This window comes from Labrus bergylta, chromosome 7 (genome assembly GCF_963930695.1).
Source record: "Labrus bergylta chromosome 7, fLabBer1.1, whole genome shotgun sequence".
Classification (NCBI taxonomy): domain Eukaryota; kingdom Metazoa; phylum Chordata; class Actinopteri; order Labriformes; family Labridae; genus Labrus; species Labrus bergylta.
The window spans coordinates 17,341,768-17,367,220 of record NC_089201.1 but is presented as its reverse complement, the minus strand read 5'-3'; the positions used below and the strand labels follow the sequence as shown (position 1 = coordinate 17,367,220).

Below are 25,453 nucleotides of genomic sequence, written 5' to 3'. Positions count from 1 at the left end.
GTCATGGCGTACATTTGAAATGAAAGAAAGAAACCATTACTGACATTTGCAGTTCCTTGAAACTTGCAGCGAGAGCAACCCTGTTTGACTCAGATCTCGCTGTAGCCAAAAGCAAAAAACATACATTATTCATTTCAATATTCATTTGGGTTCTGCTTTTTTTCTTTTTTTTTAACTGCATGCTTAATGAAGGTGTGGGGATGGGGCTTGCGGGGATACTTTATACTCTTTGTGTATTTGTCAAGATGGGTTATGCATTTCTTATGTAAAACAAACCGTCTTGTGCTGAAGAACATGGCTGACAAGGACAACAGATCATCGACTTCAACTGTCCCAGAAAAGTGAAGTCCATGAAGCATTTACTTTGGATGGATTTATTTTACTACACTCTTACTTATACCAATAGTAATATACTGTAACTCATATACAACCCACCCATGGTTTGCCAAATTCCTACCAATTTGCAGCAGCATCAGACACACAAAGCAGTTGTCCATCATGTAGGGAACAGGTGACATTGCAAAAAAAAATGTCTATGAGGATTTTTACCTTAGAATCCAGGGTGTTAAATTTCCATGTGAAAAAAAGATAACGTGTTTCTTAATCAAACGTAACTAGAGCTTCAAACACACATTAAGCCGGGCTCAGACTACAGGAGTTTGAAACTCCTACCTGATTTTGAAATCGCGTAGAATCATGTACACAAGGAATATCTTAGCAGATATTTTCCCCTATAATCTTAAACAAAAATAAGGGTGCATCACATGCTACAGTATTTTTTTTCCAACAACATGGATTGTCTTATTTTACGTGACCTGGAGGTAAGATTTTAACTGTCATATGCATTTCAAGTGTCGGGTTGCAAAATTCTGGCAAGGAAACATGAGCATATTTGCACCTGCAACACTTTCACTGATACAAAAAATATATATATTTCGACAGGTTTGTAAGTTTTACTTTCAGGGTAAAGGGACACATGAGCATCAGTATTGTAGTGCCTGTCAACCTTCAGTGCCAAGCATTTTACATTAAATATTTCTAATAAAAGGTACAAATGAGGTAACTATGGCATGGGTGAAGAAAAGTCTTAGCTCTTAATTCAGGCGGTTCATTTACTGTTCATTATGGAAGAAGTATTGCTCTAGTTTTAATATTTAATCCACGTCATCATGAGCCAACTTGGAGTTCTTACCTTCAGCCTGACAGAGGTGCTGATTAAAGACCACCAAGCAGATCGGGCTTGTAGTCTTGTATCAAACAGAAAGTAAAATAGAGTTTAACATTTTAGCCAACATCGTACTTTTTTCAGAAAACTTAGCCAAGAATTTTTATTTTCTTTTAAAAATAATTTTTGTATTAGTGTTATTTGCAAAGAATGACCTGCAAACGACAACGAGAGTAACTCCTGATGGTGTTTGAATGGTTTAGATCTTTGGTGGGAAACAAGTTTCAACATTTCCCCCAACTAATATGAAGCATTTCCCTCTGTAAAACCTCCCATTGGTTCTGAAAGAGTTCCATGAAAGCAGCAGATTTAGAGAATTTTCCTCAACCCGTAGAGAAACATATAATCTGTTAATTGAACAGATTGGGCCGTCACAGTGTCATGCTTGATTCCCGCTGCTAATTAGGTGTTTAACAATGAGCATGTGGTATATAATCTTTTTCACAACTATACAAAAAGATTGAAAGGAATAATGGATAGAGAAGAAAATGAAGAATCACTAGTTGGTGGGAAATATCTGTAAACAGAATCACAGTTATTAAAGACTTTATGACTCCTTTTGATAATAGAGTCTCATTTTCAATCTAACACCTTCAGGCTTTCACAGCACCTGCACCATTTCAGAGACCTTGAGCGCTTTGTCACAGTGGTCCCCGCCTCGCTCCAGCTCCTGTCCTTCAAAGTCATCCAGAACCAAAGGGAAGGTAAGCGTACATGACAGCCGGGTACCTGGAAACCACAGCTAATGCACACTGTGAGGGGGCCGGGGTAGCAAGTAAAAAAAACAATATCCCACTGTGCACAGCGGGCCACGTCGACCAATCAATTGTCGTGGTTGCCATGGTGCTGGTAGCACGTATCCGCACAGGAGGGCAAACCCCACATGATACCGGGGCTGATACGGATTGTGTGGATTTCCTACTTTGCCTTTTGATCTGTCCTGCTCTCGTGCCTTTGGGGAATGCATCTCTGTGGTGGGATTTAAATGCTGTTTCACATTCACAATCCATCTATTAAGAAGAGGCTGTGTGCATAGAAATCAAAAGAACAAGCACCACAGCCTGTTTGATTTATTTTTGGCCGCTTCTTCTCTCAAGGTGCAGGAGCAATATGTTTTCAAGCACACAACAGTGCCTCATCAAAGCCTGTCAATAGCTCCTGATTAGTACATTATGTACCCACAGTAGACAGGTGCACTGGTGGAGGGGGGGAGTGGGGGAGATAAAAGGCATCTTAAGCTGAAAAGAAGTGCAATGAACAGACAGTAAATACATGGATTTAAAAGTACTGAGCTGCCGAAAGACAAACACGAAGCAGGCGTAGGTGATGAATGACTCGTAATAACCCGACGAGGAACCTGTGATTGTGTATCTGGCGGTGATGGAGGGGGCCCCTCTGTGCTCAGGTGCTCTCGGGCTGATGAGCCGCCAGTTTACAGAGCATACCGAGAGGCCTGAGCCAGCCGCGTGCCGCTGGGTATTGAAACGCTCCCGTGATGGGAAAGTGAAAGGATCCTTATCTGCCAAATCTGGGACGGAAATGGTGAAGCACGTCAAGCATTTCAATCATCATTTGTTTCCAGGTTGGGGCAAATCAAAGGTAAGTAAAGTAGGATTTGCACATGCACAGAAGAAGGTTTGAGCCGATCCAAGTGGTTAAAAAAAGGGACGAGTTATAACCGACTAGGTCAGGAGTTTAATTACTCGGGTTAAGCCACACTCTTATTGCATATATGATCCATTACAGTGGTGCAGAAAAGCCGAGGAATTATTTTCATTTGCCGTCATGATGTTGAGTATTAACAGTGAAGCAGCCCAGCAGAACGCTGTGTGCTTCACTTTAACTACTCCCCTGGCATTTACAGGGTCTTCATGAGGAGTGGAGATAAAAGGAACACTGCTGCAGGCGCTGTTGGAGCCGGCTCCTTCCTCCGACTGGATCGTCCCTTCAGCGAATGAGGGGGTTTAATCGCTCCCAATTGCTTTGCCTCACAAAGGTGTGAACCCCCTCCTCCTCCTCATCCTAGCACCGCCATCCTCCCATCTGTCTCTCATTGTTGCCAGTGAACAAATCTTGCCGCAGGGAGATGTGCTGCCACTTTCTCCTCAGTCCCTTCTTCACTAAACCTCCTCTTTCAGCTTTGTAATGCCTTCATCCTTCTGGGAACAGCGAGAGGAGTAATCATAACAATTAAAAAGTCTGATTTTGTTTCATGGGAGACTTGTTTTTTTTGGGGGGGGTTTTCATGTGAGTTTCCAGCCAGAATGAAACAGGTTGTGTCCATGGGGGGGGGGGGGGGTTTCTGGAACATCACAAAGGCAGCAGCTGTCACAAAACAAGGAAAAACCTTCAGTGGCACGTTGCTTCTACCAGCAGGTTTATCATTTGACTCTTTCAACAGGAGATCCACAACCAAAAAAAAAAGAGAGTGTGGAAAACAATGTGTGTATGAGAAAAAAAGTCACCTTGATGTGTTCCCACAAACAGTGTTGAGACAGACTCTCATCAGGAGCTGTGGAACATTTAGCAATCTGGATCACTGTGTCGAAAATCAAAGCAGCCACACTCCTCATCAAATTCACTACTGCTACCTCAGGGGACTTAAAAGGAAAATATCTCAATGTCTCAATGCCAAGCTTACCTTACAGGGCGTCTCGTGATCCAAACTGCAGAAAAAAGGAAAGCGGGGCAACGTCTCAGCAGATCAACGGATCCTTGAGTTTGATGAGACAAAATGAGCCCAGCACAAGAACTAATATGTTGCCTGGCCCTCCCCGCTGCCCACTGTTCATATCTATCCCCTACAGGAACTCTCAGCCTCGCGGGCATGTCGTCCAAAATTGTAAAGGGCCTTAATTAAAGATTAATGTCAGGGTTTTCTTGCATGCTCCGCTTAGATAACTCATTTCCCAAGGCGCTTCGCTAAAAACCACCCAGGCTGGACACCAGATTTTTCAGCTTTCAGAACAAAAGCCCTCAGCTCTCCGGCCAACACGATCCTTTCAGCTGAAGGACAAGCAATAACAGCTCTGCCTCTGCCTCTGCCTCTGCCTCTGCCTCTGCCTCTGCCACCACTGTGACTGGAGCAGGGGGGAGGTTGAGTCATTTTAATTATCACAGGCAGGCAAAGACACAATCAGCCAGTCGAAGGCCCCGCTGCACAGTCAATCTGTCGATACATCCTACAACAACTACGGCTGCTGCTGCTCGACTTCTTCATGAAGACTGTTTACAATGTCAGGGCTTGCCACAGAGTGGGGATCTGTCTTTGGAAATCAGCCTCGCTTTTACAAGCCTCTGTGGGGAACTGAGGTGTACATGCATGGCGTGTTTGCAGAGTCAGAGCCACTGAATCATGTTTGCATGCGTGTTCATGTGGACATGTGTTTTGTCAGCAGTTCCAGATAGAGAAAGATGAAATCGGACCAATTGAGGTAGAAGTTCCAGCAGAGCGGTAATGAGGCGTGTTGGTTTCTTTGTCACAACATGCAGCATATATCTATCAGCATCTCAAAGCCGTTATTAGTTTCTCTAATAATAAAAAGATGAAATCCAGTGACACACATAATCAATACAAGGCCCTCGGTAGAAGAAAAAGTGAAGGGGGGTGGTCTAAAAGGCCTCTTAATTAATTCCAATCTCATGGAAAACAAATCTGAAAGAGGGCCCACAAAGCGAAAAAAAAAAAACTCTGCAACATTCAGCCAGCTGTCCAGACCAGTAGATTACAGATACAGGCTTTTCAAACACAGCGTATCTACTCTGGAGACTGTGGTATCTGATCATTGCTTTATTTGCTTTACATCTCAGATGCCAGAATGACCGTATCATTGCAATCCCTGCCACTGTGTAAGCAAATCTCTCTCCTATAATATCCAGAGGGAAAGACCGTTCCAGGCATTGATTCAGTCTGGTGTTGCCTTCTTGTTAGCTGTTCCGTGCAGCGGGAGGATTGATCCATCGAGAGTAGCACACAGTTGGCATTTCTTATGAACATTATGTGGAGAATCTCTGTTTGCTTCTTTAACATATGACAAAGATTGCATCCCAATTCTCCACTAACTTCCCTTACTTTTAGAGCACTCCCATACTGAGTGGTACAGGTTAAGTAACCCGTCTATAAGGCCATCCAAAGAGTGAGTTTAGATGCAGACTCAAAAAATCCCAAAATGCTGTGCAAACAGAGGCATTGTAACAGAGACCTTGACTAAGAAGTCCTAATCTCCAGAAAAGAATCATGCAAAAAAAAAAAAAAAACTGTAGGATCGTCGAGGCAGCCTTTAGTGAAACAAATAATAGATGCTTTTTACATTTGTACTAGAATAATGATGACTTTATTAGCTGACTGTAAGAAGAGCTTTTTTGATGTGGTGTATTTTTTAGCTTCACATTAGCTAGCTAGAAATACAATGTTTACAGGACGGGAAACAGGAAGGTTGTTTTAACCTCAACATGGTGGATATAGGCCTCAATTCAGTTTCTGTGGGGTTTTTTTAATCCTTTTTGGGATACTGGACAATCCTTCAGACTAGCTGATAATGGAAACAAGTGGACACTAATGTACATCAGTGACACAGAAATGTGAAAATAACAGTGGAGCTTGAAGACAGACCTGCACGGTGAATGTTACGATGTAAGCGCAAATACACCCAGTCAGTCTTCCCTCAGGATTTTATATACAGGATGTCCAAAATGAACGTGAATATCTTGAATTAATGTCACCTTTTTCTATTGCATCTGTGTTGATGAAACGTAAACGATAACTTGGAAGTGGCTGAATGCTAACGTTAGCTGTGACTAGATGGAAGCTAAACTAGCTTAAACATGTTTTTTTTTTCTAAACCAAAACTTAATACTTTTGGACTTTAGCACCAAACTACCTCTTACAATGGATATAAATTATACTTTTAAAAGTCTGTTACTGTATTTATTTGCTTTCCAGGGGCTTCAATAGAAAGGACCATTTTAAAAATGTAAACACCTTCACTAAGTCATTAGTCTCTCAACGTTGCAGTTTGTCTTTCTCTGCTGTCTCTCTCTTAGTAACCACGGTTACCACTCACAGCTGACGCTGACAGCCTCACCTGTGACATAAACAGCTCTGACATGTCTGTTCCCTTCACTGCCAATGCTGAAGGCTTCGGTAATGCCGCCCATATGTGAGGCCTAATTACTTTCTCAGCTGGCCCCTGCAACAAGGTCACACTTGTTATGCCAATGTCCCATCCACACAATCAGATTTCTCACAAAGGGAGCCTAATCTCATTCCTTCACAAGCCATTATCTTGATCGGACCGGCTTTTTACGCAATTTGCAACGCTGTCCAGATGAGAGAATGACTTTCCTTCAGCAGGAGTGAAGACGCTCGTCAGCATCCCACTGAGAAGTTTCAAACTGTCAGCCAACATCCACCAACTCCAAATTGGAGTTAAATTGAAGAGGCGTCCGGCTGGAGAAAGGCCAAGACAAGCAGGGCCGAGCATCGCTGCGGCGGCAGATGTCGATGAAGGTTTTTAATGGAGTTGAATTAATTCACGCAGAGTGTAATTTGTTCCGTGGATGTGGGAGGCTTACTAAGCCTGAACTTTCCCAGGGTCATGAGAGTCGTTATATTGATAGACATCTGCTGAGGCGGCCTGCAATTTGCTAAAACTGACAGATCTGCTCTGATGTTCAGATAATGATAAATTGCAACCATCCAACGTGAATCCTGTTGTGAAGCCTGAAGTGTGTGCTCACATACGTTGGCCAGTTCTCTGCAATTTCAAAGAGCACAACATGAATAATTTCATGTATATTATTGACTCCTTTTAATAAAACTCAATTTACATTTATGATGAAGTGTATTTCACGTGAAAGCCCCCAAAAGACATGACCTGTGTCCACTAACAGCTGTTTATTTGCTCTGTCAACGCCCATTTTCTATACAAACCAATGTAGTTCATCCTAAGCACAAAAACGTCCTCTGAATCAGCCTGTTGAAAATAGTCCAACTTTTGGAATACGACCCTGCTTGTCAATGTCACTTCCCCCTAACTAACCTTGAAATTAAGAGGAAATTAAGAGCAAAGAGAAAGAGAAATTAACAGCAAATAATCCAAAGCAGGAGTGCTTAAAGATCCGATCATGCAAAAGAGATGATAAAAACAAACACAATGCTCAATTATCATTTTTTGATTTAAAGTGTTTTGTTTGATTTACGACGTCAACCCATGCACATGTAAGAAAACACTCCACCTCCTTTATTTTGAGTTGTTTTTGTCAGATACGGCCCTCTTATCCAGGATTTCTCAATAATGCAAGATGGGGATCGATTATAGGTTATGTCCTTTTTCGATCCCGTTCTTGTTGTTCTAGTGCATGAGCAACTGTACCGCGCCGAAGCAGCACACCTCTTCAAACTGTTTCAGGGCCAAGGAAGAGTTTTTGAACTGTTAACTCTTTATTTATTGTTTATTTTAATGTGTGCTGCTGCTGCTGACCTCTTCGTCACTTTTGTGAAAGAGACTTTGATCTCAATGGGTTAATTAGCTGGTTAAATTAAAGTTAAATTAAAGGTATGGACCACTCACACTAGTCTTACCAACTGGACTTTGGGGGTCAAATGTGTTTTGGCATAGTACGGATTGCATTGTGTGAGTGAAATCACTGCAGATAGCACAAAACATTCAAGGGAGCAGAACCAGGGTGCTTAATTTTATCTTCACTGCTTGTTTTTTTCTGCTTGTTTGAGGCAGGAAAGGTAATTATTCAACAGGATTGTTGTTGAAGTCGTCTTTTATAGTGACCGCACAGGATATTTGTTATATCTTAGAGTATGTGCCCTTATATTAATATGTAAGGGAGTGTCAGACCTCAGTCTTTATTAAATCCTTTCTAAGTCTTTCCAGAGTCTATAGGTGTACAGCGTGCAGGTGGTTGAAGCAGATGATTTAAAATGTGTGATATCAATCAATGAAATATGCAATCGTAATTGTTGTTATTTATCCAAATTGATGTGTGAAAATCTGTTACATTTCAGCTGCGAGTCTTAAGTCGTTATTTTGAATTCCACCTACAGAGCTCAGATCGGTCTGCATGTTTCAACACCAAACAGCAAACTGCTGAGTATGTGAAAGGAGCCTGGGGGTGTTGGCAGCGATTCAGAGGTCTGAAACTAGAGCTGGTCTTCTTGTTTACAGATCTGTCAATCAATTTCAGAGATGCTGTAAATGTCTGCATCAAGGATCGGACCTGGACCACCCCACAGCAGCATTTCACTAAGACAACTCTCCACCTGGTGTATAAAAATGAAAGGGGAATCATGGGCTCACTCATTCATTGGCTGACTTGACTGCATGTAGTAGGAAACAATCTAACCTCCTGGTTATCTAAGAGAACATTCTGGCCTGTTGTGGGTATTTTTCACTCACAGGAGGATCATTGTAACCTCTTTGTTTCTGCATGAGGAGCTCCATGAAAGCAGCATGATGCTTGGGGCTCAATCTAACGTAGAGTTACTGTAGCTCTCCTTGATATTGTAACTAATCCAGGACAGCCTGAGGCCTCACGCTGTCAGTGTAAGTAGGCACTCTGAACGTATGAGGCTGTGATTAAAATAAACCAGTTATTAAACATGGGAGCTCTGAAGCTTGTATTCCTCCTTTGACTCTCACTGTTTAATTTCACTGTGTAGGAAACTTGGAGAATGTCATGTAAGTGATGACATCATCAGCTTCAAACGCTAACTGTGCTTCAGTTCGACATTATTTGTTAATACTATATTTTAGTTAGTATTATGGCTGCAGAAACTGTCTACTAGTTGAACTATACTTTGCCAAGGTCTCTTTATCAAAATGTTGACTTTTATATGACTGTATCATTGTACAGATCTGTAGATTTGTCTTTAAAGTTCTGTATTATAGCACAGATTGATCTGTTTGTTCTACACATTACTGTGTTGTTAATAATACACAGTATACACATTACTGTGTTGTTAATAATACACATTTTACACATTACTGTGTTGTTAATAATACACAGTATACACATTACTGTGTTGTTAATAATACACATTAACAACAACATATTTACCTAAATAGACAAGGTGAAAATCTCCATCTTCCTCTCTTTAAACTTCCCTTTTTCTGTTACAGTATAAATATATAATCGAGTAATCTTATGGAATTAAAATGTTCATTTAATGAATCCCTCTGTGTGATCATCTACCTGCAGAAAAAAACATTTTCATTTGTGCTTTTGGAACTCTACACTGACAAAGAAATTGTTGGTCATAAAAACGGCACTAGCCTTATGGTTAATGTGAACCCCCCCCCCTGTGTACGCAGGCTGTATAGTCCTCAAAGTATGCATCCCGGGTTCAAATCCGACCCATGGCTCCTTTCACTCAGTCCCTGATTTCCAACTCTATCCACTGTCCTGTCTCCCTAAATAAAGGCATAGAAAGCCCAAAAATACATCTTGAAAAAATATTGTTTCACGTTTGATACCCTTCTTTGGTACATACTTGTGGCCCACATTACCCGGATTCAAAGAAAGAACACCTTTATGAATATAGTGTTGTGGAGTAGAAAACAACATTAGGGCATTTCCAAATGATACCAAGGAATAATGTCATAATATAATCTGATCATTTTATGAATATCCGTCTCTGATTCCTCACATCATGACATAAACTGATACATGGAGTATTTTTTAAGATATTTTTTGTGACATTTTTGCCTTTAGTGGATAGGACAGCTGACGAGTAAGAGGAAAGGTTGGGAGGAGAGAGAGTGGGGGGATGACATGCAGCAAAGGGCCAGGGTCGGATTTAAACCCACTGCTATGAGGGCTTTTGCCTCTGTACATGGGGCAAGCAACATCACTGCTAGGCTATATGGCCCGCCCAGACATAAATATTAACCAAGAAATTTAAAGAATTTAGAAAGAAGCATACCATATCCACAAAAAGCATACATACAGATACAACCCTGTGTGTTAGCCTGATTTAAAATGTGCAGACAAAAGCTCATAAATAAATACTGTTTAGACAACAAAAAGTTATTTTACAGCAGCATTCTGCACAATAATATCTACTCAATGCAGAACATCTGAAAAATGTGTACAGAAATAATCAATTCATGACATGCACACTTCTTTGACTTGTATTGATAATATATGAGACTCAAACTCTGAAATCCTGAGAGGTGTGGTGGTGACGCAGACTGTCATGAAGGTATGCTTCAAAGTCTTAAACACCATCTGATGTAGTCTGAACCCCTCAAACTCAAATCTTTTCAGCTGGAGAGAAAGAAGCTCCAGAGCTTCATAAAACTTCATCCAACCACCACATGAAGTTATGGAAAGCCACAGTCTGGAGTAGAGTTGTACAGCGCTACCACCTGCTGGCAGTGATGTGAACAACACTCAAAACAAGGGTTTAGTTTAGAGAACAGGGAAGGTAGCGAGGGAGGATATAGGAGAAGGATCTACGTAAACTTCTCTGAAGTTGAAATGTTATTAAAGCACTTTTTCACCTAATGGCAGGATAGTTTCTCCAGCTGCACACTTAAACATTTACTGCCTTTGGGATCCGTCGCCCTGACCGGTGATTCAGACATTTTATTCTTGAGTCAGAGGTTTCCAAATGTGTGTGAAGAAAAGACAAATTTACTCAATGAGGAGTAACTCTGTGAATAGAGAAGGAAATAGAACGGTTTCTGTGTGCTTTAAGTTTCAGAGTGTTGAGGTGACATTTTAGACTGCTCAGTTTAAGTATTCAAAGACTTTCCAGTTTTCAATAAAGATAAATGAGTCGTGCCTCAGGGTGGTTAATGGGAGCTCTAACACAACCATATAAAATCTAAAATGCCATTATTGCTTTTGAGGTAAATTCTACAGGGTAAAAATCAATCTTTCACAGTTTTTTGGCCTGACTTTTGCATGATGTAACGTGGAAGTATAATGTTACCCGGATATGTCGGGTAAAAATACTTACTGTTGGAGCACGATAGCCTAGTTATGTCACGCATCCTACTTACAGAGGCTAGTCCTCGTTGAGGCTATAGTCCTCTTGTGGCTGTGGGTTTTGAATCCGACCTCAGCCCTTTGTTTATGTTGCCCGACTCTCTCCTCCCAGCAATTCCTTTCTCTGTCCAACTGTCCTATCCAGAACCTTTTCTTAAATTCAGAAACAGAGTTAAGCACCGTCTTAAAAACCACCAAATTTAAATTAAAGACAAGTAGATTTACCGCCCAGAACAAGGGTGTTACAGGTTCTGACCCAAACCCCCTCCAGCTGGACAACGAGTGATCAGAACCTGGAAAACTTTTCTCACACTGCTCAAGTTTGGTGAAGTTTTAGGCAAGAGGTTAATGAAGAAGAGGATAATGATTTTATAAAAATCCAGCTTTTAGTTCTGGGAGATTTGCTCTCAAATTGATTTCTTTGGATTCAGCATTTATTTTCTGCCTGAAGGCGTCCTAACTGTATGTTTCTGCAGTCATTCACACTGTAAATCACAACCATCTGACTTCTTTAACAACACTGCCCTCTGCTGTACAGTGCAGGCATTGTTGACTAAAATGAGAGCATTTTTTTCCAACCTTTATTTATGCAAAGTTTGCCCTTTCCCTGCTACACATGAACAGTTTGACACATTCAAGTTCAACTAGAACCAACTGGAGCTCCTGGAGCGTTTAATGTAGTTACACGACTCAAAGGCACCTTACGGTTATTGTTAAGGGGAAGTTCAAACATCAGCTTTGCAACCCAACTTTAACACAAAAAGTTGATAAATATCAACAAAACAATTTAGTGCAGTCAGTTTTCAAATAGTTTTCTTTATCCCTGTTATTACTTTAGGGATCAGTCTGTGTATTAAATGTGTTTTGACACTTTTCTTCATACTGTGTCTTGTGGGCCTGAACTCCACGCTTTCTCCGCCTCTTTTTAGATTCTTCGGTCCCTTTTCTTTTTCATTATTGTCTTTAAAAGAGTGATTCAATCAGTACAGCTCCTAGACAAAGCTCTGAACTAAAGGTTTCATTCACCTCTGTAGCTCATCACTCTAGCTAGATGGAGTTTTATCTGCTGATGTTTAAAGACATCTGTCTCGCAGATAGTCTGAGTTCACACCAATACAACCAAGGTGAATGTCATTTTCTTTTCTGGCGCTCAAAGAATTGAAAACCTTTCTTAAAGAAAATAATAGTCCCACTGAAATCAGCGTCCAGTGAGCTTGGAGAGTCTTTTCTTCACAGTAACTGGAACATTGTGTCCAGAGATTTATAAAACCTCAGTAACTCAGAGAGATCCAAACTACTGGTATTGTTTGAAACCACTGTGAGTCTTTTAGTATGAATGTGTTTTAACTAATTTAAGTGAATTTTATAGTTTCCCTGTCTGCTTCTGCATTATGATTTGCTTTATTCTATTCAATTCAAAGTGAGGGAAATCTGACACATTTATCGTTAAATGAAAGGAACAGGCTTTATTTGTTTTATTTTTCTGTGCATCTATTTAGGAATATTTTAGCAATTTGTAAGATTTTGATGATTTGTGTCAATTTTGATTTGCAAATATTGGGTCAAACTTATAAAAGTGCCGATTTTAGGGACATTAAATTCTGAGTGAGCTTCCTCCTGGTTTTGAAGGATTGATCACAGCATTACAATCCTGTTTTTTAACAAAACATTTCAAACCTTTTGACCATTGTGACTCTAGTTTTATAGCTTAAACAAAATAACCATTTAGGGCGGCAGTAGATCAGTCGGTAGGGACTTGGGTTGGTAACCGTAGGATCGCCAGTTCAAGTTCCAGTGCAAGTCTCTCTCAGTAACAGAGAGTAAACCAGAAAATTCATAAAATATCTAAAATAAAAATAAATAAAATTCTGAAGCATTCAGTGTGCTTTATAATAAATATGCAAACAAACAGAAGCGATCAACAAGAACAAATCAAGGTCCTTTTCTAGTCCTTTAAAGGCTCAAATCAAACAATGTTATCTTACCTGAACCTTGATTTACTGAGGGTCTGACCTGCACAGGTGTCTGTGTGAATTTTAATTGTTTTTTTAAAGACTAACATGCAGAGAGGGAGAGAGAGAGAGAGAGAGAGAGAGAGAGAGAGAAGACATTTTCCCTCACTGTAGAAACAGAAAGAGGACGTTTTAAAGTCTCTCTGATGTCGACACATTCAGCCTCTCTGGCTGCTGTCAGAGATAATATCTGAGTTAGAAAAAGATGGGTACCAAAGCTCTTTGATGAGTAGATGAAAACGCCATTTTATTAAGGCCAAGGTTCTCATTACGAGCAGTAAGAGTGTGTTTTATCTGCTTAAGTGCTTCTGTGCTCTTTTTAACTACTGTTCAACAGCAGGCACTCTCATCAGACTGCGCCGCCTCTCTGTGTGGAGTTTACATGTTCTCCCCGTGCCTAGTGGTTTCTCTTCGAGTACTCTTACTTCCCCCCACAGTCCAAACACATGCTCATTAGGTTTATTCAGTGCTTTCCAAACTTTTTATGGCAGAAGGCCCACATCATTCACTATACACATTCAACATATACTGTACTGATGTACACTCATCGCACTTTTACAAAAAAAACCTCTATTTAGCCCCTGTCATAACCTGTGTTAATTGGTGACTCTCAATTGCCCATAGGTGTGAATGTGAGGATTAGCGGTATAAATAACAGATGGATGGATATCTCTAACATTCTCTAAATATGCTGCTGCCTCTCACAAATTACCCTGAAAAATATCTTGTATGTATTGTGAACTATTTTCTGCAGCAGATAATGACTTTGCAGGATGCTGCAGTATGACGTATGGTGCAGTATGGTACTGTGACGGTCACTGCCTTACCTCACATGCAGGCTTAGCTCATATGTTCTGTGTCTCCCTTGTTCCTAGAGGAAACAGCCAGCCAGACTGAGAGCACCTGGGCCTGATGCTCTCAGTGTAGAAAAGCGCAACCATACTGTTGCTCTCTCTCTCTCTCTCTCTCTCTCTCTCTCTCTCTCTCTCTCTCTCTCTCTCTCTCTCTCTCTCTCTCACTCTACCTGGACTCTTCCTACCTATCACCTGCACATTTTTGTCTTTGTTCTGTTTTACTCCACAACAACCCATGCTTCATTATGTCACACACCCGCTTTTACATCACTAGCTTGGCTCACGGACACACTGCATAATTTGCAGTCAGTCATTGTTTCCTTCCTGAATTTGTCATGGCACTTGATGCCAGTCCGAGATTAGAGTTTTGATAGCAGCCAGACGGGTTTAAAGTTGACCAATTATGCTGATAACTATTTTAAAACTCACCTTTAGTATTACATTGCTGGATACCCACGTTCAACGTGGGCAAATATTCAGATCATGAGGTAAACGTATGTCCGAGCATTCTCAGGATGACTTCTGAGGGCGCTAAACGGCCTGTCCTGCCAATCAGGCGATCTGGTACCTACTCTGAAGCAGGAGCTATAAAGGTTCCTCTTAATGTGGTTCTAGGAACTAAAGTAGTTCATAGTTCCTGCAGTGCAAAATCAAAAAACACCTATAGACTATCTTCCAAACACTGAAGAGCTGCTCTTCCCTGGCAGCGCTGCAGCGTTCTGACCCCGACAGCTACCAGAACGCCGGCCAATCAGAAGAAAGTGGGCATGTGGGGAGGGGGGCCTTAAAGCTAACCTTAACTGGTCCAGGCAGAGGCTGAAATTAGGATTTTTAGGTATACGATTAATGATGAGTTCTTTTGAGCTGAAAATCTACTTCATGGGTTTCACAGACTGACATCATGAAAAGTTAAAATAAGGATAATATGGGATCTTTAAAGAATCATTTGAGCATCAGTTGAATCAGCTGATCAGTTTTCCTGAATGAAAAGATCACAGAGACATCACACTGGTTTTGTATCATGAATCCTTTAATCATATCCTGAAACAAAATAGACTCAGAGTGCAGTGAAGAAATAGAGTAAATAAATATAGTTTCTCAGAGATACATGATTTTGCTCGATGCTCGGGGAGATTTCTTTTCAGGACTTTTAGCTGAGAGGAGCAGAATACAGACAGGCCTCGATGCTGGACGCACAGTCAAAGGGTCTGAGTGGAGAAAAACAACGACAGGAACAGAAAATAAAACATAGAAGCTATATGGAGGAAAAATAGCATGTCACGTCTTCAAAGCAGGAACGCAGTCTGGTCCTGTGGGAATGTCGTCAGTAAATTGTGCTCCGTTTTAGGATGTACGGCCTCCGGGACTTGGTGCTCTGCCCTGCTTGTCTCTTCAGGATGTAGGGTGATTTTCGTTTCAGCGGAGTGTCCCTGTTCTCGTCTAAATATTCCAGAGAGTCGTGGAGTAGCTGTTGAAGAGAGAGAGAGAGAGAGAGAGAGAGAGAGAGAGAGCGGAGGGTGAGTGTGGCAGGGAATGACAGGAAAACACATGTTTAGCCGCTGAGTGGCGAGGTAATGGGAGGCTGCATCATGTAGCCGTGATTAAACGAGAGCTCCTGCTTTGTGCTTCCATGCATGAAAAACAGGTGCTAATCTGCAGATGAAAGACAAAGAATGAGAGACGCTGCTGTGTGGAGTGGAGGGTGATGGGGTGATGATGGAAGGGAGTTAATGAGCTATGTTTACTATGACGGAGGGCCTCTTCTGTGTGTGTGTGTGTGTGTGTGTGTGTGTGTGTGTGTGTGTGTGTGTTCCTGAAGGAGAGGGGAGATTGTAGTTTTTGTAAAGGTTAAGACATGATGTCATCAGTGTTACTGGCCTTTTAAACCAGTATTGCTATTTAGCACAGTTTTATTAACCCTTTCCTGCAGCACTTGTTTGTTGTTGTTTTTTTTTACATTGATAAAAGAAACAACAAAAATAGAGCCAGTGTATTTATCTTTCAATATATTGTGATATAACAGACTTTGTGTTTGTCTGCTGCAGTAGAAGTGATAGCTTCATTGGTATTAACATTAAGCGTTAAGATAATTCATGAAATTTGAAGATTAGTGCATAGTGCTTTTTATTTAAACTGGTGCAAATTGTAAAAACTAATGAGAAAAGGTGAAATCTAAATAAAGGGCCAACCATAGATTGTATATTAATATGGACAAGGAGTCTGTGACTTTACACATTAATTTCTGAAGTGCTGTTTTGAAGCCCATCCATGGTGGTTGCCATATTGGATATGATAACGCGATCAAACTTTTGGTCAACCTAACGGTAGGCAAAGAGCTGGAGCAAAGACTCTAAGCCTCCTGACAAACTGCTACAAAGCAGCTTCTTGCAGTCAGACTGACCACGCCCCTAATTATGCCTAACTTTTATCCTGCTTAAAGTGGGTTATGAAAAAATGTGTTTCCCTATTAAGTGTGTGCCGATAAAGACTCCCCAATGCACCCCTCTCTCCGAGGCTTCTGACTCTATCAGCTGTCCTATCTCCCCCCCATCCCCATCACTATCACCTTATTTTGTTTATAAACCTCTATGCTGGAGTTGGGAATTAAATAATATAACTATTTCTTCTGAATAAATCCATGTAAATCTATTTTCAGGTTTGCACTCCATTATTGAAAGAAAAGCTCCATAAATAGGCCTGAAGTACACACTCTGAACACTCTGAAGTTAGGATTCAATTCATACAGACAGCACAAAGATAAACAGATAAATGACAATCTGAATCTACCTGTTGGTTGGTAGGGTTACAACCTGCACAGTTTATAAACACTATAGCAGACACCATGTGTGGTTCTCTTTTTATCCTATTACAAGTTACTTTATAGCATTCAGTCTGAGGTCAACTTAAATGTTGCTGCTGTTACACTTAAAACGCTTCTTTTCAGGCACACACAATATGCTCCTGTTCTTACTCTATATGTGAACTAAGGATGTCTACTCCGACCTGCACTAGTCTGTTTCTGAGTGTTTTTATCATGTGTGTGTTTGTAATACGTGTGTGTGTGTGTGTGTGTGTGTGTGTGTGTGTGTGTGTGTGTGTGTGTTTCTCACCCTCTCCTCCCGGCTCTGCAGCGCTCTGCAGATGTGTTGCAGGTTGTACAGCTCCTCCAGCAGCTGGAGGCCCCCCTCCTTCATCTCGCCCTCCTCCTCCTCGCCCTCCTCGCCGCTCCACACCTCCTGCCTCAGACTGCTCACCACACGGCACAGGTTGGGCAGCGACACGCGCCAGTAGGGGGCACTCTGCTTATTCTGTTTCATCTGCAAACAGGGAACAAGAGTTGAGGTTGTTAGGTTGAAAAGAAATTCAGAAAGTAATAAGGTTCTCTAAATTTAGAAAATTTAGAAAGTCGATCCTTATTGTGCAGTGATGATATAAAGGAAGTTTCTACAAACAGTACGCTGTTGAACTGAATATGATCCCAGAGACAGAGAGAGAGAGAGAGAGAGAGAGAGAGAGAGAGAGAGAGAGAGACCACAGAGGACCAAAATAAAACCATGAGGCACATTTTTCCTTTCAAATGTAATCATCATTTCATTCCATTAAACCTCTCTGGGCAGGAGGAAAACGTTTTTTTTTCTGTGGCCTGAGTGATATGCTTTGATCGTTAGATACAGACAGGAGTAAGACGATCACAATCAAGAGAATCTTCCACAACTTAACTCAAGCTAATCTAATCGTCCTGATGTAACGTGTTCACATGTGTGCTCATCATGCTGCTCAGGACAAAGAAGAAGTTGTAGTAATTCATATCGCTTTATAAAATTTTAACATTTTCACCATCAATTTTACAGATCAGATGAATGTGTTCTTATATTCTTATCAGAATAATCATTTTTGATTAAAACGAATGTCCTTTTCACATTTCATTTAGTTTAAAATAAATCTTAATTGATTAACGAGTGAGGGGCAGGTTTGGATTTAATTGTGCAGGTGTCGTGTTTAGTATAGATTCATCAGAATCTTCTCCTGTAATGTCACTAAATCAATAACTTAGAGGGGGGAGGGGGGGGATAATACAGTGGGCAGATACTCTAACAACCCCCAGGGGTCCACTTGTTAGTAATTCTTTGGAATCGGCTCCTTGGAGGGTCTGTTCTTTTTAATCCTTTTTGAATCAATCAGAAATAAAGACTATATTAGCCGGTGTTCTGTTGAGATGTGCTACCTTGTTGATAAATGCTTCTATAGCGTAAAATGATAGCAGAGGTTCCCCGTATCCCCTATCAAATATTACTACCCAGCGCAAAATAACTTTATATCAAGTCACACTCATCTCTCAGTGGGTGCTGGATCCAAAAAACATAAAATAGGTAAGGAAAGGAAAACAAGAGCCGCACCAACAGAAGCTCCCGTTTGAAGGATTTATAAGTAACATTTTAGAAAGTGTCTTTGACAAACAACTAACATCATCCAAAAAAAAACCCACATATGATACCTGGCTTGTTCATGTGCTGTAGTGATACAAACAGAAATAAGCCAGAGAGTCGAACCAAAATCCTGCAGGAAATCAGAACAAGAGAAGACTCAACAACAGATGGTGGATAATTTCAACTCAAAGTGAAGAAATCATAATCCTGTTTTTTTGTGAAGCTCCAAAGCCCCATGACTCCTCTACAGTCCTGCACTCCTCAGCCTTTGGAGCCGTCTATCAGTCATCTGGCGAGTTATTATTACAATCATGAGCCCTGAACAACCTCCCAGCATCAGCGGCGACTGTCAGATCATCTTTGTACGAGCAGCACTGTTATTTTCCAGACAGAGAAAGACAGAGAGGTGGAAGACGTGTCGTTATGATGCTGTCCATCTGAATCCTATAACTCTCGGGTATCCGTCACTTTAACAAGCTTTATTTTCCCGACACATTCTCACTCCAAAGTTGACAAACACTCAAGCTTGGTCAGTGGCCTCACACTCAAAATATGAAGCTGCAGATGCCCCTAAAGCAGTGTTACTTATTGCTGATGATTAAGATCTTCCATCAAAGTCAGGTGACATCTTTTAAAAAGTACCAAAGCCTCGTCTATGTGGAGGTCGAGAGCAATGGCTGTGTCAATCATTTATGGCTGATGATACGAGACGGGATGTGTTATAAACCTTTAAAAAGACATTACTCTAGGAAGGCATCACCTCTGTCAACACACTTGACGAAGGTTCAGAGGGACAGAAAATGTTGTGTGTTTTTTCTAATAATCAGTGATGCCTTGCAAGAGGAGTGGTCAAGATTTTTTTCTTTTCCAAATGACAGTTTGATATCTTACGCACCTACTTAATACATTTTCATGCAAAATGTAGTGTCTTTGTAAATTGTACTTTGTCTTTCTTTGTGTCTCTGTCTGTAACTCTGTGTTTTTGCACTGGGGCCAACCTGGTTAAATAAATAAAAATAAAAACTTAATGAGATAGCTGGACGTGCAAACACCTCCTTTAAAACCTGTGTTATAAACCGAACATGTCCATATCTGAGTGACCTTTATACTCTGAAGAAAGCCGAGTTTTCATGGTGCATAAAATAACCAAAGTGAGGTAGTTTACAACATCAACCACAGGTTAATGATAGTTACACATGAAATGTTACAACATTCTTCTTTTGTTTTTCCATCTGGATGGATATTTGTATTATTGAATGGACACTGGATGTATGTGCTGCAGTCTGCTTACATCATACATCACATACAGTATGAAACCAGTGTCATGTTTTTTCTGTATCCAGAAATCAAAAAACAAATGTTTAAAATGAACCAAAACTTTTAGAACCAACTTTTAAATGACAACTCAAAATAATCTGTGAAAGGTCAGACACCAGTCGTCAGCAAGCATTTTTATAGACCGCATTTTACAAGATTATTGTCACTAACCCGTTTTCTTTATATAAACGGCCTCATGAACAATTCTAATATTATAGCTAACTTAATAACACAACTGATCATCCAAACCAGATCTTCATATTTTGAAGTTTAGGGTAACACATCAAACTTGTTGTGTCCCACCTCGAGCTCACACCACCAAATAATAACTTAAAAATCATGAAGTCCAAAATCGTGTGGAGGCCAATTTCACTGTGAGAACCTGCACTTCAGCACACTGTTCAGCTCCCAATAAGCAGCTTCATTAAGAGCAACGTTTGGATCATAAGGATCTTCTTTTTTTCTGTTTATACTTTTTTTGTCCTGCCTCTGTATGCAATGTGCGTGGATGTGCGCACACTAGTCTTTTTTCTCTGTATGAGTAAAATACATAATTTCAAACCAAACCCTAACTAGCTCAGTCAAAGTGAGAGTTTCTAAGAGAGATGAGAAAAAGATTGAATTAGATTGAATCATGTATCTGCACTCAGCATGAGTACAACAGGAAGGTGAAAGAACTCTTGGCGGCCTGTATGTGCGGGCAGCAGCAGGGATACGAGGGATCACTAAAACACCGGGTGGGTCGAAACTTTTTGGACACTCAGTCTCTGATGTCACAGGTATAAAAAAGAAAAAGAAAAACCCCTGTACAGTACCTTAGAAGTGAAGAGACTGCTGAGAAGCTCCTCCTCTAGCGCTCGCTGATCCTGGTCCACATCTGTCAGAGGAGCAAATGAAAAGAAAATGTAATAAATCTGCATGACACATGTTTATAACATACAGAACATAAGAACAACATTAAATTATGATAAGTGTCAGATAGCATTTAGACTGTGTTTGAGCTGTCGTCATGTAGAGTTTGCAACCTTTTATTTAACAAGCAGATAATATGTGGCTACGTGGTTAACTCAGGGACTGTCTATTGACCCGGTTAAATAAAAGAAACAACATAAATATACATACAATGAAATATGGAAAGAAAACCTAAACTAAGTCTTTAAGCATTCATTAGGAGACAAAGTATCCTAAGGTTCATCAACCAACATCCGTTGTTTTTTTAAAATACTACAAAACTCTCTCTGTATTAAATCATTGTAGGCAATATGTCCAAGAATCTTAAAGGCTGACTGCTGATTGGATCAATGAGTTCAACGTGATTTTGTAATCTAATCCCAAAGGATTAAGTCTCTTAAAGAGTTCTGTGAAGGCTGCATAAAAGGGTAATTTCATTAAACCGCAAATACATTCAAAATAAATTTACTTTGATTTGGAATCAAGAGAAACATGTTGTGTTAATTTTGAGGCATCTTTGGATGAGCAAAGGTTTGAAAGGCTTCTAGGACAGTTAAATTAGGTCTTAACTGATTGGATCATTAAGGAGAAGCAGATAAATAAGACAGTTAAAGAAGAATATAGTCTGTAGTAAGAAGAGCGGGGATTTATTCATCTCAATCTCCAGAGTGTATGTGACTGTGAGTGTGCATTACACTACATATCCTTTAATGCTGAATTGATCGTGTGTATCCGTATGCATATGTGCTTATGTATATGTATGTTAAACTTCATCATGTCTTCATTTTTTTTGTTAGCACCTTTGTTTTGCATGATTGTGTAAAAAAATAATAATACAAGAAATAAGAGAATGCATTAAATTCAGTTGATTCAAAAGGAGCCAAAAAGAGTCAAAACTTGTGCAAAATGTTAGATAAAAATGTCAGATAATGTCTTAGCTTGACTTGAATATATTCAGTGAAGTTTTAAAGTTAGAGCTTCATGATGGAACAGCATTTCCATAAACTGAAGGACTAGAGATGTTGAATAACTACAGTATAAATAAAACGTGTTTCACAGCAAGAATATTACAAACATAGAGATAAATAACGACATGAAGAATTGTTGAGGTGCAGCACTAAACTCTATGCTTTATTTTTAATATAGAGATGTTTCACTGTTGCACAAATATAGAACAGAATGATGCACCTGTTGCACACAGTAAGACGTGTAACAGGGGAAACGGCCAGAGCTATTCAGCACTATAGTTATCTGTTTATATTCCTTTAACGTGTTTTTATTGTGCATCTGTTCAGTGATAAATAATGAATGCAAAGCAATGCAAAAAGTGTTTTGAAAAAAAAACCAGTTTTCTTACCTGTGCAGAGTCCACCACGTGTGAAACAGAGGAGGAGTAAGCCCGTCAACAGAACCTGCATGTTGATAAGAAAAGGACTAAAAGAGTAAAGAAGATCCCGCTCTGAAGAATAAGAATTAACCTGGGGAGGGGTCTAGTCCGTATGGTTAAAAGTCAGACACAAAGAGAGGCTGGAGAAGAACTGAAAGTGATGCTGCTTCTTCTTCTTCTCCTTTTTCTTCTCCTGCAGATCCAAACACTCTCCCTCCTGTCTTTCAGTTTCCTGGTTGGTTGTCAAGTGCAGTGGGCTCCATTCCCTCAGTTTATAAGAGCCAGTGTGATGTAAGAATATCACCCCCACCTTCACACCCACTGATGCCCCCCCCCCCCCCTCCTCCTCCACCCCATCACCCCTCCATCCATCCTCTCTGTCTTCATATCATCTTTTTCCCTTTACATCCATGTGTCATCGCAGACGTCACTGTGGCATCACAAGGCGAAAATGTTTTTGCGTCAAGGTTTGGGAGATTTGGTTATTTCCCCTCGGCTGAGAAATTATTTATGTATTCAATAATTTTAGATATATTTTTTGTGTTTGTCGGGAGTGGGGGAGGGTGCATGGAAAAGGATTCCCTCTGTGCCTGTCTTTGGAGAAGCTGTGCTCCCCCCATGTACTCTGGTTTGTAAATGAAGTCTCTTTCTAAATCAACAGGTGATTGTTTTAACTTTCCAACACTGTGGGTGAATGACATCAATCTTATTGATGTATATCTGATAATATGGGAATGTAATTTTACTGTATATGCTTTACTAACGCACTCTCTGCTTTTATTAATATACTTGTATACATATATTCTTTAAAATTTGCACTTATTTTCATAAACTCTTGAAATGTCTATCCTCATCATTAATTCACTACCTTTCCCAGTAATGTAAATGTTCATGAACACAATCATGTGTCCAGTTTCCGGATCATTAAAGAAAACAATACACAAATGTTGCTTACATTTAAGTTCATTCTTGATTTTTCATGAATTAAGAAAACACTCATTTTAACTTTGATTTACTTTAATTATCTGATGAGTGTTTCTCTATTAGTAACTGCAGAAAAATAAAAAAGGAGAACATTAACAGAACCTTAAAAAGCTGCATTAAATTAACAGCCATTACGTGATGATCTCTGTAAGAACTTTGAAACTTGCATTTTACGGCTTCAAAAACACAACTATGATCAATTTAAATACTTTTTATCAAAATAATTTATTTCGTAGTCCCTCAGGGATCTTTCTTAGATCCTCTCCTTTTTCAAGATACTGCCTTGTTTTTGTTTTCGTTTGCATTTAGTTTCTTATCATTCATACACATTCACACATTAATGGCTGTACAACAGGTAGCAGTAGGGTTCAGTGTTTTGCCCAAGAACAACAAGACATGTGGGCTGCAGGAGCTGTATAATTTAAACTAATAACAATCATCATCAGCAATTCCACAATTAGAACAACTTGACAAACTTGAATTATTTCCAAAGATTTCTTAAATCTGTTGCTGTTTTTTTAGAAATCGACGAGCCAGTTGTGTCATTAATTCAGGAAAAACAGCCTCTATTTCTGAATCAACAACAAAGTGAACTCATTAATTGATGAAAACAACCCCCTTTTCCCAAATGAACATAGTCAACTAATATTCAGGAAGAAGCCCCCTCTACCTCGTTAATTAAAAAAAAAAAAACAGCCCAGTTTTTCCAAATTAACATCATAATTATCTTTTACATTTAGAAGCACAGAGCAGATTATTTTTTATTTCCTCATGTGAATGTAGTATGCGTCCATAATTTCCTCACTTCACTATTTATAAAATGACATGCTTTTTAGCTCATGGAAGTGCATAATGTGTGCGGATTTGCATTACATCTTCACTATGATAAATCTCTGATACATTTTCATCACAATATACAAACTACTTCTAGATACATCCTGATAACAAAATCCCTTTTCACACATACGGATATCTTCTGAAAAACTCTGGAGATTTGGCTATCCGGAGGGGATTTAGGTTATGTGTGAACGCAAACAGCCACATTTTTCGCACAGACTTTACTCAGAGTTTCTCCGGCCAGACCCCTAGTATTTTTTCCGCAGAAAATCCGAGTGAGCTGATGTCTGAACATGGCAGCATATACTCCGGAGATTTCAATTTGAGCCAATGGAAAGAGAGTGACGTTTATACAGTGACTGCCTAAAGTGTCTGCACCCTCTACGATCTCTGTGCACGTAATTAAACAGCTGCATTATGTTTTCTGTTCATCAGTATGTTGTTCTCCACTCTTTGGTGGATGTTGTCATTCCATTGGATTACACATAGCGTTGATATAAAGGCAAATATGCTCATTATAACGTCGTGTAGCGGACTCTGTTGCTTCGGCCGCTACTTTCGCATTGTTTATTTACGTTATGTCTTACCTCGGGAAATCCCCCGAGCCCCCTCCCCTCTGACAGGGATAGTCCCCCGCTGTGAGGAGCATATGTGAACGGCTAGGTCGGGAGAATCTCCAGAGAAGTCCTCCTGTAAATATCTAGATATTATCCTGAGTGCATATGTGAAAACGGCTAAAGAGAGGTTACTGGATATGTAAATAACAATTTATGTAACAAATAAAATCCACTTTGGTTTCAAGTGACAGTACCGTTTTCACACTAATTGGTCTCCTGAGGGTTAATTTCCTATTTTGGAAAAGCCACACAGTCTGTGTGTTCTGCTCAAGATGTTTCCAGTCTGAAAAAAACAGTCAGACTGAAGTTAGAGCGCGCTGCATTCCTCTCAGGTCTGAAATTAAATCTGTGTCATTTGAATCCAGCAGGGAGAACTAGTTCCCAAACTAAATTAAAAGTTAATTTCCCTCTGTGTGTCCTGTACTGCAGCAAACTGTGACTGGGATCATACTTTTACATAACGTTATTAAGGTTTCTGTAATACAACCAGTCACATGACAAGTCAATACTAGTATAATGGTACTTGCTGTTGCATCATGGGGGTTATTTTTATGCCCATGTGCATCATATTTCTGATATTTCTGTAAACTCACATTTTGTTATTCCTCTAAAACGCCTTATATGGAGTTTAATCTGATCTCCTATCCTACAATATAATTCCCTTTTAATCCCAGAAAGTTTTAGGCCTATACTGATACTGTAGCCTACTCTTTTGTAATGAACACAGTGATTTTGAAGAGGCTCGAGCATTTACTCGCACACTCCTGCAGGTGGAGGGGGGCAGAGTTTCACCATCTAATCTCAGTTGGGTCTGGGAAACACCTCCCTCCGCTT

General features: G+C 40.0%; 1 protein-coding gene across 1 annotated transcript; it reads right to left on the bottom strand.

Annotated features, from left to right (window-relative positions):
• Nucleotides 1-15,108: 15,108 nt before the first annotated feature.
• Nucleotides 15,109-22,452, bottom strand: nts (neurotensin). Its single transcript, XM_020637235.3, has 4 exons — nucleotides 22,152-22,452; nucleotides 20,659-20,720; nucleotides 17,210-17,416; nucleotides 15,109-15,567 (listed from the first exon to the last, which is right to left on the bottom strand). Exons 1-4 carry the CDS (start codon nucleotides 22,210-22,212, stop codon nucleotides 15,424-15,426), a joined length of 474 nt encoding a protein of 157 aa, XP_020492891.1. The 5' UTR covers nucleotides 22,213-22,452; the 3' UTR covers nucleotides 15,109-15,423.
• Between the last annotated feature and the right edge of the window lie 3,001 nt (nucleotides 22,453-25,453).

Coding starts and splice junctions, on each gene's coding strand:
- nts (XM_020637235.3), bottom strand. CDS start 22,212: ATGCAGGTTCTGTTGACGGGCTTACTCCTCCTCTGTTTCACACGTGGT. Junction 20,721..22,151: donor ACGTGGTGGACTCTGCACAG/GTAAGAAAACTG, acceptor CTCCTCTGACAG/ATGTGGACCAGGATCAGCGA. Junction 15,568..17,209: donor TGCAGAGCCGGGAGGAGAGG/GTGAGAAACACA, acceptor TCTCTTCAACAG/CTACTCCACGACTCTCTGGA.